This window comes from Setaria italica, chromosome VI, assembly GCF_000263155.2.
Source record: "Setaria italica strain Yugu1 chromosome VI, Setaria_italica_v2.0, whole genome shotgun sequence".
Lineage (NCBI taxonomy): Eukaryota > Viridiplantae > Streptophyta > Magnoliopsida > Poales > Poaceae > Setaria > Setaria italica.
Genome location: NC_028455.1, coordinates 34119456 through 34142785, shown reverse-complemented (window position 1 = coordinate 34142785; position 23330 = coordinate 34119456). Strand labels below are relative to the sequence as shown.

The window sequence follows — 23330 nt, the reverse complement described above, 5'->3', positions numbered from 1 at the left end:
GATGGAGATCACCATGGTGAACAGGTTCTATGGAGATGAAGATCACCATATGAAAATAGGCCATACTGTGTCACAACTGTGTGAATGCTATTCTGTTTATGTTTTACTTTCTGCATGCTGTGATGTTAGAAGTAGAACGATCCCTCACAAAGTTTAAGTTAGTATGCCCTCCCAACTAAAACTTGCACCGTCCCATGTCTTGTACAATTAGTGGTGGGCCTATGAAATTAGGGTACCACTAGTTTTCCTTGACTAGACGGGTTTGTGTCGGACACTTACACGCATAAGGGTTGGTTTGCTTAACAAGGTTATCTTAACGGTTAAGGATCTTGGGGCATAAAGGTTGGGCGCCGAGACATAGAGATGTCACCCAACAACAGGAGTCATATGTGATATGATTAGCAAAAGTTGCTTACCGATCTACCTTGTTTGCTAGCGGTGATGCTAAAGCTCACTAGTGGACTTGTTAGTTGTGGATCCTGAATCACTAAGTTTCAATAGAGGGATATTGATTTTAGTGGGAGTAGATTCTGTTAAAATAGTTTAATATGATTTGCTCTATCATGGATACGTTTGTCTTAGTGTATTTTGCATTACTTTGTTGTAGATTAAATGGCACCTAGCAGCACTACACCGTTTGCTTTGCGTTCGGTCCTTGAGAAGGACAAGTTGAATGGAACAAATTACTCGGATTGGATCCGTAACCTGAGAATTGTTCTCAGGGCTGAGAAAAAGGAGGATGTTCTAGACAACCCACTACCAGAAGAACCTGCTGATGATGCACTCGCTACTGTTAAGAATGCTTACAAGAAAGCATGTGATGCTAACCTCGAAGTAAGCTGCCTTATGCTTGCTTGCATGGAACCCGAGCTGCAGATGCAGTTCGAAACAAACCATGAGGCGCACGATATGATCGTGGCGCTTAGAGACATGTTCCAAACACAGGCCAGGACTGAAAGGTTCAATGTGTCTAAGGCCTTTGTTGAGAGCAAGCTAGCAGAAGGTGCAGCAGTAGGACCACACGTAATCAAGATGGTTGGTTACACTCAACGGTTGGAGAAGCTAGGCTTCCCACTGGGCCAAGAGTTGGCCACTGATTTCATTCTTTCGTCTCTTCCGCCTAGCTATGGGAACTTCATCTCGAACTACCATATGCATGGGACGGAGAAGGGTCTGAATGAGCTGTGTGGCATGCTTAAAACAGCAGAGGCTGACATCAAGAAAAGCGCTAGTACCAGCCATGTGATGGCTATACAGAACAAGCCTAGCTTTAAGAAGAAGGGAAATTCTTGGAAGAAGAAGGGCAAGGCTGTAACGTCCAAGCCAAACCCAACGCCCAAGGTTAAAGCTGGACCTGGACCTGCTCCAGACAAAGAGTGCTTTTATTGTCATGAACTTGGTCACTGGAAGAGAAACTGCAAGCAGTACCTAGCTTCCTTGAAGAATGGCGGAAGTAAGAGTACTTCTACCTCAGGTACGCTTGTTGTTAATGTTATAGACAACATATTTCTCGCTGATACAATTATTAATTCTTAGGTATTTTATATCGGATCGGTTGCTCATATTTGCAATTCGATGCAGGGAATGATAAGAAGTAGAAGCGTGGAAAGAGGAGAAGTTGATTTCCGCGTGGGCAATAATGCAAGAGTTGCTGCGTTGACCGTCGGGACGATGCAACTCCACCTCCCGTCAGGATTTATTATGGAGTTGAATAATTGTTATTTTGTTCCTAGTTTAAGTCGAAACATTTTGTCTCCTTCATGCTTGATGAAGGATGGTTATTCATTTGCGAGTGAAAACAATGGTTGTGTGATCTCTAAGAATAATATGTTTATGGCTTTTGCACCCATTGTGAATGGATTATTTGTTTTAAATCTTAATGGTTCACCTGTCTGTAAGGTAAGTGCTAAAAGGCCTCGGCCTAATGATTTGAGTCCTACCTACTTGTGGCATTGTCGTTTGGGTCATATAAGTGAAAAGCGCATGAAGAAGCTCCATTCTAATGGACTTCTAACTTCGTTTGATTTTGAATCATACGAGACATGTGAGGCTTGCTTGCTAGGCAAGATGACCAAGACGCCTTTCACAGGATTTCCTGAGAGAGCAGTAGACTTGTTAGAATTTGTACATAGTGATGTATGCGGACCAATGAGCACGACGGCTAGAGGAGGATTCCAATATTTCATAACTTTCACTGATGATTTTAGTAGATATGGCTATGTCTACTTGATGAGGCACAAGTCTGAAACCTTTGAAAAGTTCAAGGAATTTCAGAATGAAGTTGAAAATCAGCGTGGCAAGAAAATTAAGGCCTTACGATCTGATCGTGGAGGTGAGTATTTGAGCCACAAGTTTAGCAATCATCTAAAGAGTTGCGGAATTGTTCCACAACTTAGGCCGCCTGGAACACCTCAGAGAAACGGTGTATCCGAGCGACGTAATCGAACTTTGTTAGACATGGTTCGATCAATGATGAGCCAGTCGGACCTACCGTTGTCATTTTGGGGATACGCTCTAGAAACAACAGCTTTCACACTTAATAGGGTACCATCTAAATCCGTAGTTAAGACACCATATGAGATATGGACTGGAAAGGTTCCTAGTTTGTCTTTTCTAAAGATTTGGGGATGTGAAGTGTTTGTCAAGCGACTTCAGTCGGACAAGATCACACCCAAGTCGGATAAGTGCATTTTCGTGGGATATACAAAGGAAACTTTGGGATATTATTTCTACAACCGATCAGAAGGCAAAGTGTTTGTCGCTCGGAACGGGGTTTTCCTAGAGAAAGAGTTTCTTAAAGGAGAAAAGAGTGGAAAGACAGTGCATCTTGAAGAAGTTCAAGATGAGCCGATCGGGCAAGAATCAATGAGTGATGCTAACGTAGCAGAACAAGTTGAGATACCCATGGCAAGAGAAGCACCGCCACAACCACGAAGGTCAGCAAGGCTCCGCGAAATGTGGGAAATATTATTGTTGGACAATGATGAGCCTGCGACATATGCGGAAGCAATGATGAACCCAGACTCTGAAAAATGGCAGAGTGCCATGCAATCCGAAATAGAGTCCATGGGAGACAATCAAGTTTGGAACTTAGTTGACCCGCCTGATGGTGTTAAAGCCATAGAGTGCAAGTGGATCTATAAGAAGAAAAAGGACATGGATGGAAATGTTCACATCTATAAAGCACGACTTGTCGCAAAAGGTTTTCGACAAGTTCAAGGAGTTGACTACGACGAGACCTTCTCGCCCGTAGTGATGCTTAAGTCCATTCGGATTATTCTAGCTATAGCTGCATATTTCGATTATGAGATATGGCAGATGGATGTCAAGACAGCTTTCCTGAATGGAAACCTAGCTGAGGACGTGTATATGAATACAGCCCGAGGGTTTTGTCGATCCGAAAAATGCTGGAAAGGTATGCAAGCTTCATAGATCCATTTATGGATTGAAGCAAGCATCTAGGAGTTGGAACATTCGTTTTGATGAAGTGGTCAAAGGGTTTGACTTCACCAAGAACGAAGAAGAGTCTTGTGTTTACAAGAAGGTTAGTGGGAGCTCTGTAGTATTTCTAATCTTATATGTGGATGACATATTACTGATTGGAAATAACATTCCTATGCTTGAGTCCGTAAAGACTTCACTGAAAAATAGTTTTTCGATGAAGGACTTAGGGGAAGCGGCATATATTCTGGGCATTAAGATCTATAGAGATAGATCGAGAAGGCTTATAGGTTTAAGCCAAGATACTTACATTGACAAAGTGTTGAAGCGGTTCAGCATGGAAGAGGCGAAGAAAGGGTTCTTGCCTATGTCACATGGCATACATCTCAGCAAGACTCAGTGTCCTTCGACTGCTGATGAGCGGGATCGCATGAGTAGAGTGCCATATGCCTCGGCTATTGGATCTATCATGTATGCAATGATAAGTACTCGCCCAGATGTTTCATATGTGGTAAGTATGACAAGCAGACATCAGTCTGATCCGGGTGAGAGTCACTGGACAGTGGTGAAAAACATTCTTAAGTACTTGAGAAGGACTAAAGATATGTTCCTCGTCTATGCAGGTGAGGAGGAGCTCGTTGTAACAGGTTACACCGATGCTAGTTTCCAAACCGACAGAGATGATTCAAAGTCACAATCAGGATTTGTGTTCACGCTAAATAGTGGTGCTGTTAGTTGGAAGAGTTCCAAGCAGGAGACGGTGGCCAATTCTACGACAGAAGCCGAGTACATCGCGGCTTCCGAAGCCGCGAAGGAGGGTGTTTGGATAAGGAATGTCCTCATTGAGCTTGGTGTGTTCCCGAATGCGTCCAGCCCATTGAATCTCTACTGTGATAACAATAGGGCAATTGCGCAAGCAAAGGAGCCAAGGAACCACCAGAAGAACAAACATGTAATGCGGCGATTTCATCTCATTCGAGACTTCGTTAACCGGGGTGAGATCAAGATATGCAAAATACACACGGATCTGAACATTTCTGATCCGTTGACAAAACCTCTGCCGCAGGCTAAGCATGATGCGCATGTAAGAGCTATGGGTATTAGGTACCTTCTAGATTGATTCTAGTGCAAGTGGGAGACTGTTGGAGGTATGCCCTAGAGGCAATCATAGAGATGATGATATTCCATTTGTATCCATGATTTGTATGTTGTGTTCATTGAATATCCATTGAAGGCTACTTGAATTGATTTGCAATTATGTGAATTGTATGTGAAACTCTTTACTTGTATGGTTATTCTAAAGTTGTCCCTAGTCGGAGTTCATGTGAGGACACACATGAATATTAGACTAGCACATGTATTAGTTGATGACTATGTTTCACAAGTCATGGACATGGAGATGTTGAACTAATAATGTGGACACATGTGGAGACATGTGCTAGGACTGACCCAACACGAGAAGTAGTTCTCTCTTTAAACAACATATACGCTTTGTCCTTAGACCTGAGATTGCCGCATGTATTCTAGATGTGGATCGACCTACTTAGGGGCTATCAAACGCTACGCCGTAACAGGGTAGTTATAAAGGTAGCTTTCGGGTTTGTCAAGAAGCATGCTATGAGACATGGTCAATCAAGATGGGATTTGCCCCTCTCTGATTGAGAGTGATATCTCTGGGCCCCTCGAGTGATCGGATCTGAAAATGCATGGCCATACTACGTAAGGTTAAGAGTTAACCTACAAAGGGATTCCGAATCACAGGATCGAGAAAGAGCGGTCGGCTTGAAGCTAGACCAAATATCATGAGGCAAAGGGAATAGCATGTATATTATGTTGTGATGGTTCGTCTGATATGATCTTCGTGTGCGTATAGGAGTTGGCACGTCTTGCTAGAGGCCGCTACCGACTATTGGGCCGAGTAGGAGTACTCGAGCCATGTCTATACGTATCTGAACCCATAGGGTCACACACTTAAGGGGCTGGAAGTCCAATTCGGATCTGATCCGAGTTGGATTAGGTTTAGAAGTACTAATGGGCATCGGATCCAGAGGCCCGTCAGGAACCTCTATAAATAGTGGGGTGGGGGCGCCCTAGGGTTTACACCTTTTGGCGAAACACACCTGCCGCGCCTCCCACACCCTCGCCTGTTGCAACTCGCGGATCTAGCAGTCCGGCTTGCGACGCTTCCTCCCTGCACGTGTGGATACCTTGGAGGTGTTGCGCCTGCAGCACTTGGACGAGCCGCCGACGAGCCATGATGAGTCAACGACGAGCCGCGGCACCGGGGGTGATCTTGCTGCACGTGGACGAGCTGCTGAGGAGTTGCTGGACGTTGACATGATCGACTACGTACGACTACGTTGATCGACTACGTACGACTACGTGATCGTCTTCACTGCATCGACGCATATCTACATCTTCCGCACCAGTAGTGCGCGAGTGGTAATCCCGTGATCCTTATACGGCAGTTATTCCTGGTTTTTACGCGGTAGAAATTTTGATTTGCGCTAGCGTAGCCTACCTCGTATACCAACAGACGCCTCCCTATTCACCTCAATCAAATAGGATTGCCGAAAGAAAGAACCGCACTCTAACTAATTTGGTTAATGCCATGTTAGATATAGCGGGACTTTCCAAGGAATGATGGGGAGAGGCTATATTGACAGCATGTCATGTCCTGAATCATGTTCCTACAAAGAATAAAGAGATCACTCCATTCGAGGAATGGGAGAAGAAAATATTAAATTTTTCTTATTTGCGTACTTGGGGGTGTTTGGCCAAAGTGAATGTGCCAATCACTAAGAAACGCAAGCTTAGACCTAAAACAGTTGATTGTGTGTTTCTTGGTTATGCTATTCACAGTGTTAGTTATAGATTTTTAATAGTAAAATCTGGAGTGTCTGACATGCATGTTGGCACAATTGTGGAGTTCAGGGATGCTACATTCTTTGAAAACATCTTTCCCATGCGAGAGGATTTTAGCAATGCTAGTCAAGAGTTTATTACAAATGATGACCCAACCGATGTGATAGAACACAGTGAACAAACACTTGTGTGGAATCCGGAGGAGGATGACAAAGTCCTTTGGTGATGACTGAGGACTGCAAAGTCCTTTGGTGATGATTTCATTGTGTACCTTGTGGATGATACTCCTCGAACCATTGAAGAGGCATATTCCTCTTCTGACACTGACTATTGGAAGGAAGCTGTCAGGAGTGAGATGGATTCTATTATGTCTAATGGAACTTGGGAGGTTGTTGATCATCCTTATGGGTGTAAACCTGTAGAATGCAAGTGGGTGTTTAAGAAAAAGCTGAGGCCTGATGGTACTATTGAAAAGTACAAGGCGAGGCTTGTGGCTAAGGGGTATACTTAGAAAGAAGTAGAAGACTTCTTTGACACTTATTCACCTGTTGCTTGTTTAACCACAATTCGAATGTTACTTTCCCTTGCAACCTCTTATGGTTTTCTCATTTTTCAAATGAATGTTATGACAGCTTTCCTAAATGGAGAGTTGGAGGAGGAGATCTATATGGATCAGCCAGAGGAGTTTGTAGCAAAAGGTCAAGAAGGAATGGTGTGTAAGTTGTTAAAATCTTTGTATGGTCTCAAGCAAGCACCTATGCAGTGGCATGAGAAGTTTGATAAAACTCTTATGTCCGCTGGCTTTGTTGTGAATGAAGCCGACAAGTGTGTGTACTATCGTTTTGGTGGGGGTGAAGGAGTGATATTGTGTTTGTATATCGATGACATACTAATTTTTGGGACAAGCCTTAATGTGATTAAGGAAGTCAAGAACTTTTTGTCTCAAAGCTTTGAGATGAAAGATTTGGAAGAGGCTGATGTTACCCTTAATATAAAACTAGTAAGAGAAGGTGATGGTAGGGTTACACTCTTGCAATCCCATTATATGAAAAATGTTTTAAGTCGCTTTGGTTATAGTGACTATAAACCTGTTTCAACACCTTATGATGCTAGTGTAATTTTAAGGAAAAACAAAAGGATAATGAGAGGTCAGCTGAGATACTCTCAAATAATTGGTTCGCTTATTAGCGCTATGAGGCCTGACATCTCGTTTGCTGTGACAAAACTAAGCCGGTTTGTTTCAAATCCGAGAGATGATCATTGGCATGCTCTAGAGAGAGTGATGCGCTATCTAAAAGGCACTGCGGAATATGGGATTCACTATACCGGTCACCCAAGGGTACTAGAGAGCTATAGTGATTCAAATTGGATTTCTGATGTTGATGAGATAAAAGTCATGAGCGGATATGTGTTCCTACTTGGAGGTGGCGCTGTTTCCTGGAAGTCTTGCAAGCAGACCATCTTAACGAGGTCAACTATGGAAGCAGAACTTACAGCATTAGATACTACCACTGTTGAGGCTGAGTGGCTTCGTGAGCTCCTAATGGATTTACCGGTGGTTGAAAAACCGATACCGGCTATCTTAATGAACTGTGATAATCAGACGGTGATTGTTAAGGTGAACAGTTCAAAGGACAACATGAAGTCGTCTAGGCATGTAAAGAGGCAGTTGAAATCTGTTAGAAAATTGAGAAGCTCCGGAGTGATAGCCTTCGATTATATCCAAACGGCTAAAAACCTGGCAGATCAATTCACAAAGGGTCTTTCACGAAATGTGATAGATAATGCATCTAGGAAATTGGGCTTGAGACCTAGTATGTGAGTCATACTTTGGTGGTAACCAGTCCTATGTGATAGGAGATCCCGTGAATTAGGATGGTGAAACAAGCCATTGGTTGACTGAGAGAAGAGAACCTTTGAATAAGGCTCATTCCTGTGAAAGTGCATTTCTCTTCAAACTGTAAGGCAGGTTGGCTTTTGCCTTAATGTAATCTGAGTGGCTTATTTAAGCAAAGATGTTGTCCTACAGAACATCTTATAAGGATTGCACCTATATAAGTTCGACTGCTGGTCACAGTCTATGAGAATTGGGTAATCTCTAGATACTCATGAAAGGCCTAGAGTATGACTTATACACATCAAACCGTGGGGATGCTTTTAAGCAGCCTAGTACCAAAAAAGGGGTTTGGTAAAGCTTGTTTGCACAAGACTGTCAATTCAAGGCAAAGTCCATTGATCAGTTGTGAATAAGTGTAGCCTTTCCTCTAGGTGGATGTTCAACTTAACAGTCTCCATCGAAAATTAGTATATAAATGCAGCAATGAAATTGAGAGCATTTCTCGTGTGCCTTGAAATTTGGTGGGATTGTTGGAATATTTGGGCTAGGCCCATTTATTTCATTTAATCTCAAGGCCCACGATTAATGCTAGGTGGTTAAAGTGGTTAATCCCAAATGGGTAGTTAAGGAGTATCTTAACCAACTTATATTGGTGGATTATCTATGCACTAATTGAGAAGTTGAGGAAGAGAGAAAGGGTGCCACACGCGCGCACGCTCGCTCGCCGAACCGGGCCGTGCCGCGGCGACGTGATGTGTGGGCTGGGCTTGGTCTGGTTTTGCAGTTTTTAATCACGAGTTGATGACTAGTAACTGACGCTATGTTTAGTGACTAGTAACTTATGTGGTTTAGAAAGGCTGACACCAATGACTAGTAACGGTTGGAGGTTACTGGTAACTGATGGCGACTAGTAACGGCTGGAGGTTACTGGTAACTGAGGGCTGATTAATGGCTATCAATCACCTGTGGCAATCTCCTTTCGCTTGTGTCTATAAAAAGGATGCTTGTACTCTGATTAACGCGCGCTGAAAAATCACTCACTCTCCCTTTTTGCTATTGTTCGCTGCTACTTACACATCTCCATTGCAAGCCTCTGCGCACACAGAGCTTGCGAGAGTAGACCTCCAAAACTTCATCTTGCTACGACACTTGCACGAGTAGGCAGGCGATCAAGTTTTTGGGGAGCGCATCTTTTGCGCGACTGCTCGCTGTGAACAACTACGTCCTACTACTTCCCAGAGGCTGCTCGAGGGACTGCGCTGCACCAAATCGTCACTGCACCGATTCTGATCGACTACATCGAATAGCCCGAACTGAAGTTTCAGGCACAATGTCTGATACTTCCAGTTCTGGGAACGGCACACCCATTGCCTCCGGCAATGGTCCTGCCCCTGGGTACACTTTGAACCTTTTCTGGTTCTTTTGTTTCATTCCGTTCATGATTAAAATTGTGTTAAACATGAACACTCGCACATGCTATGAGTCACTCACAATAATCATGATTTACTTAGTAATATTCAGAATTAATATATACCGTAAAATACCTAAATTCCTAACAGGTATCACTCGTCGAGTGGAGTGTGGTGTTGCAGCAGCACTACAGCGAAAGGTCCTGCATGGTGGTGGCCTTCTTGGTGCGGTGTGGTCTGTTTTTCTCGGGTCCCTGTCGATGTGGGGTTACGCTTGGAGATTTCGGTGACTACATGAGCGTGAGAATGTTGGCGGGTGCCACGACATGGCTTCGGTTCGGCTGCCGTTGTCGAGTGGGTGGTGAGGCCGCGTTGATGTCCCAATCCAACCGGTCGGGTTTGGTGGTTTCTAGTTGAGTGGTTACCCGCGTTGATGAGCCAATCCAACCGGACGAGTATAGTTTTGTGTGTTCTATTCTTTTCCTACCTATGACCTCCTAGAGCCATAGTCTTATATTTTTTCTTCTATATCAATAGAAACTCGAACTATCTTGTGTGGTTTGTTAAAAAAAAATATATGCTGGGGTATACATGTGTAATCACAATATTTTTTTTTACAATAGATTGTACATCTGGTTCTCACTTACAGTAACTCAAGTAATCCGTATAGGAGTTATTCTGTATAACAGTTCTTTTGCTACTGATACTGCAAAATCCACCTCAACACAAGTATGCAGGCCCTTCAAGAGACTGACTGACTGACGGTCCATCAAGACAGCTAGAATAATGCTCCAACGTGTCATCTGCCTGATAGTTTTTTTCTCTTACTCCTTTGGCCATAACACTCTTAATTATACTCTTCAGTTATAAGACGCTATACTAAATTCTTCTCACAGGTTGCTCGACAGCCATGATGGCAGGCACCCTGCAACATTCGGAGAGAAAACATAAGCAACCACGTTAAAACGCCATGAAAAATTCAAAATTCAGACTGCAGGATTCAGAAACAGCTAGCCAGCTTGCTCACATGAGACTGGGAAGCTGAAGCACAGGCCCGGCTTGCCGGCGGCGGCCGGCAGCTGCTGCTGCTGCGGCTGCCCGTGCTCGGCGACGAGGATGTAGAATTGGCCCATCGCTCCGGTGTGCTGCTGGTGGCTGCTGTAGTTGGACACCACGGTCAGGACCTCGCCGTCGCGCACCGTCACGGCGCCCGGCTTCGGGTAGCACGTCGACATGCCGACGACGTAGCCCGCCTCGTTCCCGGCCTCCTGGCCATCGCCGTAGGTTGCCGTCGATTCGCACAGCAGCCGGCCGTCCTGCGTGACAGAGTTCAGTGCATGCAGTTCATCAGCATCCAGGCTAGCAACTAACTGTTTCAGATCCATTGTTCGTTACTTGCTACTTGGATTGTGCAAAGTTTCAGACGATGATAAATACTGAGCTCTGCAGCAGAGAAATGCAAAGAGATCGATCGAATTCGTGGTGGCAGCTACCTCGCCGTGCAGAGAAGCGGCGATGCCACCCGAATGCAGGTGCGCGACGCCGAACACGATGTCGCCTCCCCGCGGCAGGATCTGCTTGGCCATCTGAACATGGACGCAGTCGTTCTTGGCCCGGTTCTCTGAGCTGCACTCCTCGACCACGTACTCAACCTGCACAAACAGACGTCTCGCCAAAATCATAAACCATCTCGAGTCTGATCGCACGTTTCTCGATCGACATCTGAAACATGTCGGCATATGAAGCTTTTAGTCCTTGCTGCATAGTATGCATTACCCTGCAAGCAGTCTCGGTTTTCCCCTCGAGCAGAGCTCTGTCAGTGGCATCGAAGATGTAGATCTTCACCGGCAAGACCGCGTCGCTCCAGTCTTGCCACACGACGGTGTACCGCAGGAATACCTTCCTCGCCTCGACATCGACGAACCCTTCCTCGACCATGCACCGGGTCTCATCGTAGCAGCAGAGCAGCCCGCCGACGTAGTCGTCGGCGACGGGGCGGCCGGACTCGTCCACCGTCAGGTTGTACAGGTCGCACCTGCACTCGGTGCATCCGAGCTTGTCGACGGCGCCGCGCGTGTCGATGGCGTGCACGTTGACCCGCAACCTCTCCTCGTACCCCTCCGGCGCCGCCGCCGGGTCGCCGATCTCGATGCCGTAGGGGTCAGGCACCCACGTCGCCGTGTGCCGGGTCTCGGACCCGAGCCCGTAGTACTGCGGCAGCGTCTTGCTGCACACGCCGGAGTTCCGATGCTGGATCATCTTGGAGCGGTTCCGCGCCTCGCCGGCGGCGTCGTCCTTGAGGGCGTAGTAGGGCTCCACGACCCAGTGGTGGAGGTAGGTCTCGTGGAGCGGGACGGGGACGCCGTGGTCGTCGACGACCTCGGCGTTGAAGCTCTTGAGCGCGATGTGGCCGCGGGGAAAGGCGACGTCGTGGTACCACTTGTTAGAGACGGAGCCGGGGCGCAGGAAGATGGGCGGCGACAGGAACGTCTGGGACTTGAGCAGCTGGCCTCGCACGTTGAGCGCCTCCGATGGAAGTGCGGCGGCTGCAGATAGGAGAGTGACGATCAGCCGAACGAACGCAGACATCTTCATCTTGTCAGCCCAGCGCTACTACCTGCAATTTTTTTTAATGAACCGAATCAGGAAAACGGATTAGAACAAGCAAACGGAGTCGAGAACTATTTGAATTGTTCTGCTGGATTAGAAGAGCACACTTCAAATCCAGTTGGTAGCTCGGCTTCAAATCCGAAAGGCAGGTCTAATTTTCTAGCTTTAGGTAGCGCGGGAGGAGATCTATCCTACTCGCTAGCGAGGACATGGGGAAGGAAGGGGGGGAAGCGGAGGTGGAACCGACGAGCTAGCTGCTGCAGGGAGGAAGAGGACGACGGAGCAGAGCGTACCAGCTGAAGGCAGCCGAGCTGAGGAGTGAGGAGGGCCGGAAGCTGCGCGGCGCGGACAGATATTTATACGGATCCGCGGATGGGGTTGGGGTTGGGGCGCGGTGGCGCCACGCGGCGGCGCTCGCTGACGACAGCGCTTGCGTCTCTGGTGCGGGGAGGGCCGGGGAGTACTACCCCTCCGTAGGAAGAGGGGATATGAACACTTCCTCGGCGTTCAGCCGTTCACACGGCGTTCTAGAAGGAGGAAAAAAAAAGCTTACCCTAATTGAAGCGGCCAATAATAATCTGTTAATCCATTGGTCACCTTTTTTTTATTAGCAACTTGGTTGGAACTTTTTTATTGAAAACGCAATCTCCTGCGCATCTTTGTATTAAGATAGTAAAGTTTGGTGGATTACAACGCGTGATATTGTGGTGTACGCGCTTGGACTGTAAGAGATATTGCACGGTGATTACAACCGCAAGAAAGAACTAGCTACTGCTCGTGCGTGGCCTGTGGCGGTGAAGGCGATGGCGGCGACGGCCCGTGGCGGCGGCGGCCTACGTTGGCGACGGCCCGAGGTGGCGGCAGGTGGTGGCTCGCTGCGCCTCGCGTCAGCATGGACCGAGGTGGCAGCCTGCTGTGGGGCGGCGGTACCGCGCCGGTGATGGCAACGGCCAGAAGCGGCGGCCCATTGCGGGCGTGGCAACGCACATAGAGCCTACCTCTCCTGGGGTAAGCTCGGGGGAGGGTGGATTAGACTCCGGTGACCGCCATCGTGGAGAGCTCGTGGTGGATCCGCCCGTTCGTGGTCCGTGACGGCTACAGGTGAGCGTAACTCAACTCTATGGTGGCGGCGGCGGACGAAGGGCGGCAGATGGAGGATGGCGATGGCGGGCGACCGACTTTGGCAGTAGCCAGCAAATTTGGTGGTTGTTAGGGTGTCGAGGTCCTTAGGCAAAAGCCATGACCGGTGTCGGCAACGATGGTGCCATGAGGCATCGTGCTGCTTGTTGAAGGCGTTGCGGTGAGGAACTTGACCCAGAGACTTTTTCCAGGTGAAAACCGAAGAACAAAAGCAGGTTCGGGCAGTGGCGGCGTCTTGACATCACTTTCCTCTTGAGGTGCCGTTTTGGAGTCCTTGGATGGCGGTACCCGTTCAACATGGAGGGATGGCAGTTTCAGTGTAATGACAACGTGCATGGTGAAGATTGACTAAGTGCAGTTTCTACGCGACAGGAAACGGTTGGCTGTCGAGCAGGATCATTTTAACTTCTAAAATTTCTAAGAAAATGACAGATGGGAGGGATAAGTTGCTGCACAAGGCCTGTGGATAGGTGGAAGCAAGAGCATGAAGAAGTTTGAAGCTTAATCCTTTTAGCTTTCTTTCTTAGTGGCTTGCTTTCTTACTTTCTTTGACCCTCGTGTTAAGGCGTGGAGTCTAAGTACTCATATACCTCCGGACTAGGTGGCCGGATTTGTTTCTTTGAGACATTCACTTGTGAATGTTCAAGACTGGATAATTTCCTTAATTAAAAAAATCAAGCTACCAAGGTTTACTGCCCTGCAGCAACCCAAAGCTCAGCTTCCCTCGTGATCTTCGTTGCAACGGGTAGAAAAAATTATCGCACGACCCTACCTGATAAACACGGAATAGACTCATTTTATCAATAAATTGATTTATGATCCACATCAACTATTTCTAAAATAGACTTCAAATTTATGGACAAACCAGCCTCACGTGTGTAACGGCGCAGTAATTAGGTTGGATTTTGGGGTTGTGATTTTAGAGTTTATTAGAGGTTACCTTGATGCTCGCCGCTGCGATGGTGGAGGATGATCAATGAGCACTGGAGATGATATTATACCTCGAAATGATACATAAAAAGGATGCCTTTTCATACCAGAACCGTGGCGCCCTAGGCTATCCGCACCGCATAACAGGTAAACCCACCTGTACAAGCCTATGGCCCACATGGCAGGAGCAAATATAGAGATCGGAAAACACAGAGTGCTGCCGTGCGTCGCCTCTCTTCCCACCTCCAAATCAACCACCACCGCGTACTGCCTTCTCCCTCCCTCCGCGCGCTAGCGGCCTCCTCCCTCCGCGCACCGGCGTCTTCCTCCCTCCCTCCGCGCGCCGGCAGCCCGGCCTCCTCCCTCCCTCCGGTGCGGCGACCTAGCTTCCTTCCTTCGTGCGCCGGCGGCGGCCTCCTCCTCCCTCCGGCACGGCGGCCCAACATCCTCCCTCCCTCCGGCATGGCAGCCCGGCTTCCTTCCTTCGCTGCTGCCTCCTCCCGCCGGCTGCCTCCTCCTTCCCCGCCGCTGCCTCCTCCCACCGATGGCCTCCTCCCTCCCCGCTGCTGCCTCCTCCTGCCGGCGGACGGCGACCTCCTCTCTCTCCGTCGACGGCCAATGGCCTCCTCTCTCCCCGCACCTCAACCTCGACGACGACGACAGGCGCCACCTCTGGCCTCGACCCCGCCCGCTCTCCTCCCTGCCGCCTCCCTTTCTCTCCAGATCTGATGCGGCGAGGGCACGGGAAGCCCGTCGGCACTGTGGTGGCCCGCGGCGGCCACCCGCGGCCTCCTCCTCCCTGACGAGAGCCTCCTCTGCCACGGCTCCTCCTCCTCCCGGCCACCATCTCCTGCTCCTTCCCCTCCCCGACCACCACCTCCTCCTCGATGGCCGTGCGCTGGTGAGCAAGTGGCGGACGGCGAGCTCATCGGCTTCGGAGCCCACGGCCTCCTCCCGCCGGTGGCCGCGGCCTCCTCCCTCCCTCCTTTCTCCTGGATGGTGTGAGAGAGCGATACCGTTCGCCTCGTCCGCCTCTGGATTTGCCGGTGCCTTGTAGCAATCGATAGGATAGGGGGTGGGATAGCGTACCGCAGTGCGGGTGAAGGACCGGCAAATTTGCAGTTGAGATGGGGATAGCGCACCGCGGTGCGGATAGCCTTAGATCAACTCAGCCATCTCAACGTCTGTTCTTTGGGGAGCGGCCGCAACATATTTCTAGTTGCAGTTCAACTACGTTAATGTTTTACATCGAAGAAACATTTGGACGTTAAGGTTCGCGAGCAACATGTGACGCGAGTATTTCATCCCCCCCCCCCCCCCCCCCCCCCCCTCTTTGGTACGCTACCTGCTGACATGGTGTTGATATCCCATCAGCGATGGATCGACATGCCCATAAATGTCCAAAATGAAAAAGTAAAAAAATGTAGATAACAGTCTATTGGTCCTGAAGCAAGGAAACTGACTGCTCCATCTCCAATTTCTCCCTACGCATGCATGTGTCCAGATCGACGAGTAGACGACGGCAGACGTCAAGTACTTGTCAGCCGCATGCGTGTGTGCCCCTACAACTACAAGGTTCTACTCGATTCGATCTCACGACAGTATGTAATTCAACAGGGCAAGGCAACTCATCTCTGCAGATGATGACAGGAACAGGAGGAGATCACTTCATTTCCACTCCCGTGCAGCACCCAACATCTTGATGATCTTGCAGGCACCTCACCTGATCACAGGCGTTCCGTCGACGTACACTACCAGTGCACGGAAGCCGGCCGGAAGTAACTCGCACGGCTCCATCTCCGTCGCTCTCCGACACATTGAGCTCAGTCCCAATGATCAGTAACGTCAGTTTAGCAGGGCTTCAACTCCTTTGAAAACGGCTTCAGCTCTGAATTCTCTGATGGAGTGACTTTTTTAGTGGAGCTGAAGCCCTTTTGAAAAACTGTTTGGCAAAACAGTTCTTCCATGTAGTTTAAAATGGTTAGATAAGATGAAATACCCATAATACTTTTTCCTTTTCCTTTTTTTCTTTTTTTCCTATTTATTTTCTCTTCCTTCAACATCCAGCCTCCCACCACCGGCCATTCTCTCTCTTCCCTATCCATCTAACGGGTCCATAGACCTAGGATCCCTAACGTGACTGACTCCCAGCAGCACTTGGCCCCACAAAGGGTCGACAACAACACGTATTTGGGCCACAGCTGGGCCGTGACCACGATCCAGTCACCGACCGGCTCCTCCGTCTCAGAGGTCCGGTGGGCACCCCGACCCAAGGGGTCCAGCTAGGGGAGGGACCACGATCCGACCCCGACCAAGTACTCTCGACCGGGAATGTACCGTACCTCCCGTACTGCACCCCTCCGACCGACACAGTCGAGGTCGACTGGGACTACCGACCAGGGACGCCCACTCGGCAAAGGCCAGGGGAGCAAGTGGTGTCGGTGTTTTAACCCGGCAACTTATTAAGTGAGTACCTGTTATAGTGTTTTGGTTGGTGGGTGTCGCCAAAATCAAGGAGTCGATGGTGACGTAGGAACACGATTTAAACAAGTTTGGACCGCTAGATTGTGTAATACCCTACATCCTGTGTGTTGTATGCTTGTATTGGATTGAACTTGTTTGGAGGGGGTCCCTGCCCGCCCTTATATATCTGGGGAGTAGGGTTACAGGGAAGTCTTGAGTACAAGAGTACTAGTTGGATACGATTACAGAGTCCTACTCTAACTCGGCAGAGTAGTTTCCTTGTATTCCGACTAGTCCTTGGGGAGTCCATGTAGTCTACGTCACCCTGTAGCATAGTCTTCATGTCCTGATGTGTTACGAGTACGTCCCCTCAAGTGGGTCCGCACAAGTCCTCTAGTAGGCCAGGGGATGTATGATCGACAAGCCTCCGAGTACTTTGTAGTCAAACGAGACTGTCCCGAGTACTCTACTGACATTGGTCGACTAGTTCTTGGTGCTCGTTGAGTACTTCTTGTCGTGGCTAGTTTTCGAGTTCTCGAGTACTGTCATGTGGCTGAAAGGTACTCCCAGCTTCATCTAGCATTTTTCTGAGTAGTCTTTTCTTGAAGTCTTGTATAGTAGTGCGATGACAATCGCACTCCATATGGAGTACCCCTGAGGCTTAGGTTGAATTGAAGAATCAGGCTGAGGGTCAATTTGAATTTGCTTCAACTTTCCTTAATCCCTGAAGAAAAAGAAAATTTTGTCCAACGGGCGAGGCGTACGCAGCCCCCGAGCACTTGATCGACTACCCCCAGGTGATAAAGGGGTCAACCATGGTCAACAGGATCGTTGGACTTTTAATCTCGCGATAAATCCTGAGAGAAACAGATCGTTGAGCAATTACCAGCTCTCTGCCTAAAATCTCGAAGCCGTTTAAATCCGTTGCACTGTTATAAAAGATAAGGCCAACTTCCTACGTGAGTTACGCCTTCCTCGTTCCCATTTGCTTATTCTGCTCTTTGCAACCCTAACGCCCCCGCTTGCGCTGCCGCCTGCACCATCAGCCAAAACCAGTGATTTTGTAGGCTAGTGTAGCCTTCCCCTCTCCTTTACGCAGCTTCGAGTTTATACGCATCAAGAAGATGGGGAAGAAAACTGACAAGTCCAAGGTTAAGGCCACAGAGGGATCCAAGAAGGGGAAGGAGGTGCAACTACCGCTGCCAAAGTATGGTCCAACCGATCAGACCGCTTCGCCTTGTCAGGGTGTGGCCTGGAGTCCACCATGAAGAGGGAAGCGATCCAGGAGTTGGTGAGAGCCAAATTGCTGCAGGAGGAGGCTGTGGTGAACTGGAGGCCTGTGTATGCCAATGCTTGGCAATTTGATGGTGTGTATGCCAATGCTTGGCAATTCGAAACCCATCAGAAGGAGACGGTGACTTGGACGCATTTTGTGGAGAGCGGATTTGCCGTTCCAACATCGGATTTTTTTAGAGGTATCCTCACCTTCTATGGCCTTCAACTTGTCCACCTCAATCCCAATAGTATTTTGCACATTGCTATCTTCGTGCATCTTTGTGAGGCGTATCTGGGGATACAACCCCAATTTGAGTTGTTCCGAGCACTATTCCGCTGCAAGCCGCAGCCTAGCTTGGAAAAGATGACCGTACTCAGCGGGGCAGGATTCCAACTGAGAGACTCAGATGTGTACTTGGAATATGAAACTCCACAGTCTCATGGGAATTGGAAGGAGAAGTGGTTTCACATTGAGAATCATGATCCTGCAATGCCAATAGTCACCGGGCACTGCCCGCAGTACTCGGACATGTGGCTGGAGGAGCCGAGTACAGAAGACAATCCTCTAGTAGTCGATTTATTGCGAAGAATTGCTGAGTTGAAGAAATCAGGCCTAACTAGTATCAACGTAGCTGTCAGTTTCCTCAAGAGGAGAATACAGCCACTGCAGAACCGTGTTACGTGGGGGTACGAGTACACTGGCTTCGACGACCCCTCACTTATGTCGCGTGAAGAAAATTTTGACGACGCGGTTCAAGGGTTGTTGAGCAAGTTCTTCAAGAACTTCCGTGGAGTGCTGAAGGTCGACGAGTCCATCCAGGAGTTCGACAGGTGGCACAAACCCAGGGAGGTAACTTTGCTTACTCATTCCTTATTGTTGAGTACTCATATTTAGTAGTCTTCACGTTTGCCGACTAGTAGTTCCTTACGTAGGAAGATGTCCTTTTATATTTTTCTCCTCCTCCCCCTGGTGTTGATGACGCGAAAAATGCCAAGCCTATGCATTACGTCTGCTTGGTTGATGATCCTTCAGAGGAGGAGGTGGAAGAAGAGGAGGAGGAGACCGAGAAGGACTCTAAGCTGCTTGGCAACTCAGACATTGCATCGTCTGACTCCGAGTTATCTGCTGATGTTGATGTGCAGTCACGAGTACTCAAGGGCTATAAGTTCTCAACGGACACCTCCAAACGGCCAGTGGAAGATGTTGTTGGTGAAGAAGTTCCGACTCCAATGCCAAAGAAGAGGAGAACCGTCGTGCGAAAGCAATCGGTCAGGAAACATTTGGAGACCTTCAAGGCTCCGCCGCCGATAATCACCTTTGTAGAGGGTCAAAACACTAAGGTACGAGTACTTGTCGATCTTGAGTAGCCAGCTTGACTTGTTTTGACCTTTTCTATTGCAGGTTGTTGATGATGCGAACCATAGTGTTGATGATGCTGCAAATACAGTCTTCGACGCTAGCGAGACTACTTCCATAGAAGTAGTCGCTATAGCCAAGGATGTGGCCGCCAGTGTAAGTGTTATGGTGGAAGTGCCTGTAGAAGACGCACCCCCAGCCCCCGAGCCAACTACTGCCCAAGTAGTTGTCGGGCCTAGTGTTATCAGTGGTGGAGCAGAGGACACGTCTGATGTGGTCGACGCAGTGAAGACATCGAAGGCCGTCTTCGACGCCACACTGGCTGAAGTCCCTGCTAGCGGTGAGTTCGCAAGGACTACTTGTAGTCGCGCGTATGTAGTCTTTGAGTTGATTCTTTCAGGTCTTGGTGAGAATACAGAAGATTTGCCACCTGTTTCGCCTACTGAGCTAGCCCAAATGTGCAACCGGCTCCTGTGGTGAAGAAACGCCATCGAGTTCTTCCCCGGTCTGACCAGTGAGTACTCTTTTGCTTTTGTACTTGATTTGTAACTTTACAATCAATAGTTGTTTGTCTAATCTTGAGTTGTGTGTGGATCAGAGTGTCCGAGAATGTTGATCTTGATCTGGCGAGTACAGAGTCAGCAAAGGATCCATCGACAACGAACCCTGTAGCCGTACCAGTTGTGGATTTGACAGACGAAGATTTGCCACAAGGTGAGGGTGCGAGTACCGTGGGTCTCATAGCCACGATACTGCGGAATGTTCTCAATTCACTCAAGAACTTGATGCCGTCAGCCCCTGAGACTGTCAATGAGAACCCTCCTCCCGCAACTGAGGCCACAACAGCTATGGAGATAGTGATTGCCAACGAGGGAGACGTGGTAGTCACGCAGGACATGAAGTAGTCTGAGGGGCAAGAAATGCAAAGTGTTGCGCTCGGGCAATCGAAAGGCAAGGATGCATCTGAGGCTAGTGCCTCTTTTACCCAAGTGCTTGTTCTTGCGCCCGGCACCAAGGTTGGTGCTGCGGGGGAAACTCTATGGATATCACAGAAAGTTGAGATTTTTGAGAGCCCCCAGGTTGAGTTGCCTCCGTTATCCAAGATCATTGGCTTGAATCAGCAGCTGATGGCGGATGTGTAGGTAAGTGTGTAGTATTGTATTTGAGTACTTATCTTTGTAGCTTGTCATTATTGTACTTCACGTTGAATAGTGACTTTGTCTTGTTATGCAAGACTTGTATGAAAAATCCTGCCAGAACAGCCAAATTCTTCAGGAGCGGAGTGAGGCAGCACGCCGGGTAGCACAGTTGGAAAGAGATATCATCAATGAGCGCCGCCGCACTACCGAGTACTTGAAAAAGTAGGAGGAGGCTGTTGATTCCTTCCAGATTGATAGGCAAGTTTTTGCAGCTGAAAAGAGTCGCATTGAGACGTGCAAGAAGTCATTGCACCAGAGGCTGGAGGGTGAGTACTCACACCCCTGGTCCCTTGGTTTCTTGAATGTAGTCGTAAGTTTTGTCAGACCGCCTTATTGTTATTCTTTGTAGAGCTCAAGGGTCGGGAAACTATCTTTAGTCCTTCTCAAGTACTTAAGAATGTTTTTCACCGCTGTCCAGTGACTCTCACCTGGATCAGACTGGTGTCTACTTGTCATACTTACCACATATAAAACATCTGGGTGAGTACTTATCATTGCATACATGATAGATCCAATAGCCGAGGCATATGGCACTCTACTCATGCGATCTCGCTCATCAGCAGTCGAAGGACACTGAGTCTTGCTGAGATGTATGCCATGTGACATAGGTAAGAACCCTTTCTTCGCCTCTTCCATGCTGAACCACTTCAACACTTTGTTAATGTAAGTATCTTGGCTTAATCCTATAAGCCTTCTTGATCTATCTCTATAGATCTTAATGCTCAGAATATATGCCGCTTCCCCTAAGTTCTTCATTGAAAAACTATTTTTTAGTGAAGTCTTTATGGACTCAAGCATAGGAATGTTATTTCCAATCAGTAATATGTCATCCACATATAAGATTAGAAATACTACAGAGCTCCCACTAACCTTCTTGTAAACACAAGACTCTTCTTGGTTCTTGGTGAAGTCAAACCCTTTGACCACTTCATTAAAACGAATGTTCCAACTCCTAGATGCTTGCTTCAATCCATAAATGGATCTCTGAAACTTGCATACTTTTCTAGCATTTTTCGGATCAAGAAAACCCTCGGGTTGTATCATATACATGTCCTCAGATAGGTTTTCGTTCAGGAAAGCTATCTTGACATCCATCTGCCATATGTCATAATCGAAATATGCAGCTATAGCTACAATAATCCGAATGGACTTAAGCATGACTACGGGCGAGAAGGTCTCATCGTAGTCAACTCCTTGAACTTATCGAAAACCTTTTGCAACAAGCCGTGCTTTATAAATGTGAACATTTCCATCCATGTCCATTTTCTTCTTATAGATCCACTTGCACTCTATGGCTTTAACACCATCAGGCGGGTCAACCAAGTTCCAAACTTGATTGTCTCCCATGAACTCTATTTTGGATTGCATGGCACTCTGCCATTTTTCAGAGTTTGGGTCCATCATTACTTCTGCATAATCATTGTCCAACAATAATATTTCCCACATTTCCCGGAGCCTTGCCGACCTTCATGGTTGTGGCGGTGCTTCTCTTGCCATGGGTATCTCAACTTGTTCTGCTACGTTAGCATCACTCATTGATTCTTGCCCGATCAGCTCATCTCGAACTTCTTCAAGATGCACTATCTTTCCACTCTTTTCTCCTTTGAGAAACTCTTTCTCTAGGAAAACCCCGTTCCGAGCGACAAACACTTTGCCCTCTGATCGGTTGTAGAAAAGACATATCGGGAACTTTTCCGATCCACATCTCATATGGTGTCTTAACTACGGATTTAGATGGTACCCTATTAAGTGTGAAAGTTGCTATTTCCAGAGCGTATCCCTAAAACGATAACGGTAGGTCTGACTGGCTCATCATTGACCGAACCATGTCTAACAAAGTTCGATTACGTCGCTCGGATACACCGTTTCTCTGAGGTGTTCCAGGCAGCGTAAGTTGTGGAACAATTCCGCAACTCTTTAGATGTTTGCTAAACTCGTGGCTCAAATACTCGCCTCCACGATCAGATCGTAAGGCCTTAATTTTCTTGCCACACTGATTTTCAACTTCATTCTGAAATTCTTTAAACTTTTCAAAGGTTTCAGACTTGTGCCTCATCAAGTAGACATTGCCATATCTACTAAAATTATCAGTGAAAGTTATGAAGTATTGGAATCCTCCTCTAGCCGTCGTACTCATTGGTCCCATACATTGCTATGTACGAGTTCCAACAAGTCTACTGCTCTCTCAGGAAAACCTGTGAAAGGCGCCTTGGTCATCTTGCCTAGCAAGCAAGCCTCACATGTCTCGTATGATTCAAAATAAAACGAAGTTAGAAGTCCATCAGAATGAAGCTTCTTCATGCGCTTTTCACTTATATGACCCAAACGACAATGCCACAAGTAGGTAGGACTCAAATCATTAGGCCGAGGCCTTTTAGCACTTACGTTACAAACAGGTGAACCATCAAGATTTAAAACAAATAATCCATTTACAATGGGTGCAAAAGCCATAAACATATCATTCTTAGAGATCACACAACCGTTGTTTTCACTCGCAAATGAATAACCATCCTTCATCAAGCATGAAGGAGACAAAATGTTTCGACTTAAACTAGGAACGAAATAACAATTATTCAACTCTATAATAAATCCTGACGGGAGGTGGAGTTGCATCATCCCGACGGTCAACGCAGCAACTCTTGCATTATTTCCCACACGGAAATCAACTTCTCCTCTTTCCACGCTTCTATTTCTTATCATTCCCTTCATCGAATTGCAAATATGAGCAACCGATCCGGTATCAAATACCCAAGAATTAATAATTGTATCAGCGAGAAATATGTTGTCTATAACATTAATAACAA

The 23330-nt window shown here is 47.6% G+C and overlaps 1 protein-coding gene across 3 annotated transcripts; it reads right to left on the bottom strand.

Annotated features, from left to right (window-relative positions):
* Positions 1–10130: 10130 nt before the first annotated feature.
* On the bottom strand, positions 10131–12486 carry LOC101778177. Of its 3 annotated transcripts, none has more exons than XM_004973985.3 (5): positions 12410–12486; positions 11329–12169; positions 11046–11204; positions 10580–10868; positions 10131–10477 (listed from the first exon to the last, which is right to left on the bottom strand). In XM_004973985.3, the coding sequence occupies exons 2-5, from the start codon at positions 12145–12147 to the stop codon at positions 10443–10445; spliced, it is 1302 nt and encodes a 433-aa protein (XP_004974042.1). In that variant the 5' UTR covers positions 12148–12169; positions 12410–12486; the 3' UTR covers positions 10131–10442. The 3 variants fall into 3 exon arrangements, with proteins under 3 accessions (XP_004974042.1, XP_004974041.1, XP_022683143.1); XM_004973984.2 differs by having other exon boundaries at positions 12456–12486; XM_022827408.1 differs by lacking the exon at positions 12410–12486 and adding an exon at positions 12270–12400.
* Positions 12487–23330: the final 10844 nt, after the last annotated feature.

Bases quoted from the DNA above. Each gene is read 5' to 3' on its own strand.
- LOC101778177 (XM_004973985.3), bottom strand. From the start codon at position 12,147: ATGAAGATGTCTGCGTTCGTTCGGCTGATCGTCACTCTCCTATCTGCA. The intron at 10,869-11,045 runs GTAGCTGCCACC...TCTGTCACGCAG, and splicing joins CCGCTTCTCTGCACGGCGAG to GACGGCCGGCTGCTGTGCGA. The intron at 10,478-10,579 runs GTGAGCAAGCTG...CGAATGTTGCAG, and splicing joins CTTCAGCTTCCCAGTCTCAT to GGTGCCTGCCATCATGGCTG.